General features: G+C 36.7%; 1 protein-coding gene across 1 annotated transcript; it reads right to left on the reverse strand.

Annotated features, from left to right (window-relative positions):
* Positions 1 to 2,358: 2,358 nt before the first annotated feature.
* On the reverse strand, positions 2,359 to 4,822 carry LOC122591492. Its single transcript, XM_043763757.1, has 4 exons — positions 3,836 to 4,822; positions 3,332 to 3,469; positions 2,823 to 3,167; positions 2,359 to 2,682 (listed from the first exon to the last, which is right to left on the reverse strand). Exons 1-4 carry the CDS (start codon positions 4,820 to 4,822, stop codon positions 2,359 to 2,361), a joined length of 1,794 nt encoding a protein of 597 aa, XP_043619692.1.
* Between the last annotated feature and the right edge of the window lie 1,550 nt (positions 4,823 to 6,372).

Consider the following 6,372-nt stretch of genomic DNA (forward strand, 5'->3'; position numbering starts at 1 on the left):
GATGTGCTTTTTCTATCTATCTTACAGCCTGCAAAGTCAGAATCTGAATATCCAGTTAGATCAAATTCAGAGTCTTTGGGATACCAATGACCACCACACGTGTCCCACTCCCATTGCTTTTTCTATCTATTTGGTCTACTAGCAGTTAAGTAAAGTAATGAACCTATCATAACCCTACAAGCTGTGACATCAGTAGGTTTCCCACTTTTGTCTTCACTGAGCTTATCACCAGTTCTCATAAGAGTTTTCATAGGTTAGCAATCACTGAAACCAAATTTACTTAAAAGATCTTTAACAAATTTTCCTTAATTTATGAAAAATCCATGTTTAGTTTGTTTTACTTGTAAACCAAGAAAATAGTTAAGTTCACCCATCATGCTCATCTCATACTTTTTAGACATTAAATCAGCAAACTTTTTGCAAAGTCTTTTACTATTAGACCCAAATATGATATCATCTACATAAATTTGTACAAGACGAATTTCACCTTTATATTTTCTCACAAACAAAGTCTTGGCAACATTACTTCTTTTGAATTTATTTTCTAACGGAAATTTAGACAAAGTATCATACCATGCTCTTGGAGCTTGTTTGAGACCATAGAGAGCCATATCAAGCTTAAACACATGGTTGAGAAACTTTGAGCTTTCAAAACCTGGAGGTTGTTCAACATAGACTTCTTCTTCCAATTTCCCATTAAGAAATGCTCTCTTCACATCCATTTGATAAACCTTGAACCCTTTGTGAGCTGAATAAGCCAAGAACATTCTGATGGCTTCCAATCTTGCCACAGGAGCAAAGGTTTCATCATAATCTATCCCATCTTCTAGTCTGTATCCAAGAGCAACCAATCTTGCCTTGTTTCTGGTCACCGCTCCCCTTTCATCCATTTTATTTCTCTAGACCCATTTGGCTCCAATCACAGTCTTATGATGAGGTCTTGGAACAAGTTTCCAAACCTTGTTTCTTTCAAACTTTGTTAGTTCATTTTGCATTGCATTCACCTAAGATGGATTTGCCAGAGCTTCATTCACCTGAGTTGGTTCCATTTTACTCACAAAATTAACAAACATGCAGAAATTTCCTGTTGCTTTTCTTCTTGTTTTCACACCAGATAATGGATCACCAATGATTTGATTAATGGGATGGCTCTCCTTGTCCATTTAGTAACATGATGAGCAGTATTGAGTTCTTGGACAATGGGCTGATTCAGATTAGAAGGACCAGCATGATCAGCTTGTTCTAGAGCAAGATCTGAGTCAGCTTGGGAGCCATTTTATGGATTTTGAATATTATTTTGAGTAGGAGTAGGAACAGCTTGCTCACAGTCAAAGAGAGGTAACTCTTCTTCTTCAGAAATTTGCTCCCCCTGAGTTTGAGCATTCTTGTCTTCAACAAATGGATTAGAGCGAGGCTCATTTTCAGGAACAGCCAGTTCTGCTAACTTAATGGTTTCATCTTAGGATGTGCATCAACTGGCTTAGAGCAACCTTCATCAATATTCACATTTATAGACTTTTCAATTGTTCTTGTTCTTTTGTTGTAAACTCTGTAGGCCTTCATCATTGTTGCATATCCAAGTAGGATACCTTCATCTGCTTTTTCTTTAAACTTTCCAAGATGGCCTTTCTGATTCAAAATGTAGCAAGGACTACCAAACATTCTTAGGAAACCAATTTCTGGTTTTCTCCCCCTAAGAAGTTCATATGCAGTCTTCTGGTGTCTTTTTACAATGAGAGATCTGTTATGAGTGAAGCAGGTTGTGTGAATGGCTTCAGCCCAAAAATGAGATTTGACATTGTTTTGTGCCATCATGGATCTGGCAGCTTCAATGAGGGTTCTATTTTTTCTTTCTGCAACACCATTATGTTGAGGAGTTCTCGCAGCTGAGTACACTTGTGAAATACCTTTCTCACTACAGAATGAGTTGAGAGTGACATTTTTGAATTCAGTACCATTGTCACTTCTTAGTTGCCTAACAGGCCTTTTATAAAGTATTTCAGCTTGCTTGATGAAATGAACAATACTATCAGCAACATCACTCTTATGCTTCAAAAAGAAAACCCATGTATATCTTGAATATTCATCAATTATGACCAAAGTATAACTCATTCCAGTGAATGAAGGAGTACTTATTGGTCCAAACAGATCCATGTGCAGCAAATCCAAACAACTGTCAATGGTTGAGCATGTTTTTGACTTGAAGGAAACTTCGTGATGTGTTACTTTCTTACAAGGACCACACAGCTTGTCCTTCTCATACTTGATCACTGGCAGACCAGACACCAACTCTTTCTTGCACAGCTTGTTGATGTCTTTAAAGTTCATATGAGACAGCCTTTTATGCCACAACCAATTCTACTCATCTTGATTCTTTGACATGAAACACACTTCTTTTGTTACAGTGGCACTTCTCATGTCAAAAGAATACAAGGAATCATCTCTCTCTACAATTAACACCACATTGCCTTCCAAATCCAGAACAATACCCTTATCAGCTCGGAATCTTACCTCATATCCAGCATCACACAATTGACTCACACTAATCAGATTGTTCTTCAAACCATTTACATAAGAAACCAATTTGAAAGCAAGGGGACTATTTGACAAAATTCCAAATCCTTCAGTTCTTCCTTGGGAGTCATCTCCAAATGTAACACTAGAACCAACGCTTGTCCTAAGCTTCAGAGCAGGGACTTACATCCGGTCATATGCTTGGAACACCCACTTTCCAAGTGACAGGTATGTGCATCATGATAGCTCTGCATTTTGCAATAAGAGATTAGTTCATTTTGGGAACCCATCCGTTCACTAGAGCTGACCATAGGGTCTGACTCAGATTGGGAGACTGAACTGACATTCTTATCACATTTTGAAACCCATTGCTGCTTAATCTGACCCTTCCCAGATTTGAAATTCTTTTTAGCAACATTCAGAGTTTCCTTTTGTGCAAAACCTTTTCCAATTCCAGATTTCTTACATTCAGACCTTAATTTACTTTGATAAACTATTTTGGGATCAAACACTTTTGCAAGTAAATTTTTGTCATCAGAAATCTCATCTTTTCTAGACTCAACATATTTGGAAATCATTTTGTCAGAGTCAGACTCAAGGTGGTTTGAACTAGACACAGATTTTGTTGGTGAAACATTTCCCTTAGAACCAGACTTCTCATTTTTCAACAACTTACTTTTCCCTTTTAGAACATTATGATCTATAACTTTCCTTTTGTTTCTTTTTGAACCCACATTGTTTGTTTCTTTTATTTCTTTTTGTTTCCTTTTGTTAATTTTGACATATCAAGAGTTTCCTCAGGTTTTAGTTCAATTACCCTATCAGATTCAGACACAGCTTTTGCAATGGTTTGGCCAATAACTTCAAGATCATCAAACCCAATTCCAGATTTCTGAACCAACTTGATTGGTTTAGAATTCTTTCCTTTGGTTTGTATCTTAGGTGGAGAAGGAGGCTGATAACAAGGTTCCATGGCACTGATTTCATTGATAGCACTAGCTCTATCATTGTCACCATCAAAAATGGCTTGAATTTGATGAGGAACTTGTACATTGACACATCTTGCATCTCTTTTAGAATTGGTACACCATGACTCAGTTATGTGTTTTATTTTCAAAAACTTTTCTTCTGAAGTTTTAGTTTTTTTGACCAAAATTGAGTTCAATTGTTTTTGTGCTTTAACTTCAGACTCTAACTTTTCGATGGTGAAATTCTTTGAGCTTATCTATTGTTTTAATATTGAAATTTCCTTTTTAAGTTCTTGATTAAAATGTTTTTGTAACAGCTTTTTATTATCACACAGATTTGAAAAGATAGTTACCTCAGGTGGTGTGGTCTGACTAGTAGATGCTTTGTGATCTGACTCAACTTGCTCTTGCAGTTTGATGAGATCTTCTACAAACTTCTCTTTAGCCATGAGACATTTCTCATTAGTGTACTCCTCATCCTCTGAAGAGGTAGCACTTTCAGTCCAATATTTGGCTATCAGACTCTTCTCATCTTTCTCAATCTTCTTACTCAGCTCAGCAACTTGTGCTTTGAGAGCTTTGTATTTAGTCTTGAGTTTTGAGTATTTTTCACTTCTTCCACTTTTGGATGACACAGCTTGTGAAGACTCTTTGGATCTACAATCACCAGCCATATGTCCAGTCTTACCACACTTGTAGCAAGTGACTTTGGACATATCATAAGACTTCTTAGTCTTATCAGCTTTTCCACTTTTTCCTTTTCCTTTGAACTTACCAAAAGATCTCCTTCTTATCTTATCAGCCAACATAGCCACTTCATTGGCTATCTCCTCACCATCAAATTCATTACATTCAGATTCAGAATAAACAGGTATAGATTCATTGACACAAGGAATGATCTCATTAGATATTGAGCTAGGGTGGTCAGTCATGGAAGCAACAAGTGCAGTAGGAGGCTGACTATAAGAATCATCCATAGCAATCAACTTTTCAGCCTCTGAACACTCTTGGTTATGGAGCAAACCAAAAAGTCCAGGGTGATCAAGATCATGATATACAGAACTTAGTTTCACAGAAGAAATATAATTGTTCCACTTTGGTGGTAATGAGTCTAAAAATTTGCTTTCCAAAATTTCATTTTTCTTAGTAATACCAACAACAACTAGATCATTAACCAAAGCATTAAAACGGGTATGAGTGTCAGTCAAGGATTCATTTCTCAAAGAGAAAAATCTCTCATAACTCCTGGTTAAGGTGGTAATGGTAGATTCCATGGAGGTAGAGCATCCTACAAAAATGACAGTCAAAGTACCCCACATTTTCTTAGCTGTAGAACACATTTTAATAGAATGGTAAATATCTTTGGGCACAACTTGGACAACGAAGTTACGTGTCTTCACATCCAAGTTAGCCAATCTCCTATCCTCATCCCCCAATATGCCTTATCCTTAACAATGGTTTTTATTGTAGCAGGGATGGTTGGTTGACCATCTCTGACCACTGCATCTACAACAAGAGTCTGTGTAAGAATGTAAGGACCATCTGTCAAGATATCAGGCATATTGTTATAGATGGATTCAAGGAACAAAGACATACGACCTTTCCACCCACTAAAATCATCTTTGTCAAACATGGGTGGTCTGGTAGAAGAACCATTATCAACATAAGATGACATTTTGCTTTACTATAAGGAAAATAAGCAAGGATCAAGTCAAGTTAATTTTTAACCCTTGCTCTGATACCACTTAATATGTCCCAGAAGTGTATCAATATACCAAAGTAAATTGTAGACAAATAGTTGTAGAGGGGGTGAATACAACTTTTCCTTAATTCTTAACTAACTTTTAGAAAATAATTTTAAAGACTCAGACTACGACTATAACCATTGAGTAATAAGAATCAATTAAACAGTAAAGAAGTAGGTAATCATTCTTGAACACAGATTGCGTTTTCAAATGTAATTCTTTATTAAGAAATAATTTATACAAAGAATCACAGGACTGTTGCGGAAACAAGATAACCTACAAATATCTAAACAACCCTTGAAATGACAAACAATCAAGAAGTTCTTGCTCGAGAGAAGCAGCCCAAGCTGACTTCTCACAGATTAAGCTGTGTGTAAGAGCAGAGAAAACTTATACAAAGAATGATTCAAAGGAATTGCCACACATATGCATACAAGGAATGTGGCTTTTATAGGCGAAAACCATTCTTCTTTTGGTATCCAATTAAGCCACGTATTCTTCTTATGTTGGACGATCAAAGGAATATTTGATCGTGCCTTCATCGTACTTGTGGTCCCCAAAACCTGCAACACGATATTTTGATCTTCCAATAAGAGTATGGACACGCATATGTATATCTGTCACCAACCTAGATTCTAGGAACCTTCCTAGTCACGTCATTTGTTTTTATCAACAAAATCTAGGTTGTCATTCTTCACTTGTTTTTCAGACACAGATAGGTCGTTTGTCAGGAGCAAATCTGTCTAAGTGTTTTCAAGCAGACTGCTAATCCCAAGCTGATTTCCACTATCAGCTTGGTCTTCTATCTTCAATCCTCCTCTTCGACTTGGATTGCATGCTATGACCAATTGATGTGGCTTGAACAACACTTGCTTCCACAAGATAAACAATTACAATACATGAAGCATGATCTGGGTCAGTTACAGATCGCAAGCTGTGTCAGCTTTGTCTAACCCAGATCAGATTACAAGAACTAAGAGATTACTAAGTGTTTATACATCAGATTTGTCATCACCAAATTTACAAATAGCATTGGGACTCAACATTCTTGTAGTAATAAATCCCTTCGGACGTGTAGAACGCTGTTTTATCTTCATCGTCCGGATGCATTTGTATTTGGTGGTAGACTTTGTAGGCATCTAGAA

The sequence above is a fragment of the Erigeron canadensis genome, chromosome 3 (assembly GCF_010389155.1).
Source record: "Erigeron canadensis isolate Cc75 chromosome 3, C_canadensis_v1, whole genome shotgun sequence".
Taxonomy (NCBI): Eukaryota; Viridiplantae; Streptophyta; class Magnoliopsida; order Asterales; family Asteraceae; genus Erigeron; species Erigeron canadensis.

What these genes read in the sequence shown, in the direction of transcription:
- LOC122591492 (XM_043763757.1), bottom strand. Translation starts at nt 4,822, where the DNA reads ATGTGTTCTACAGCTAAGAAAATGTGGGGTACTTTGACTGTCATTTTT. An exon ending in CTGTGTCTGAATCTGATAGG is followed by an intron (nt 3,168 to 3,331) that starts GTAATTGAACTA and finishes AAAAATGAGAAG; the next exon opens with TCTGGTTCTAAGGGAAATGT. An exon ending in AATCTGAGTCAGACCCTATG is followed by an intron (nt 2,683 to 2,822) that starts GTCAGCTCTAGT and finishes CCTGCTCTGAAG; the next exon opens with CTTAGGACAAGCGTTGGTTC.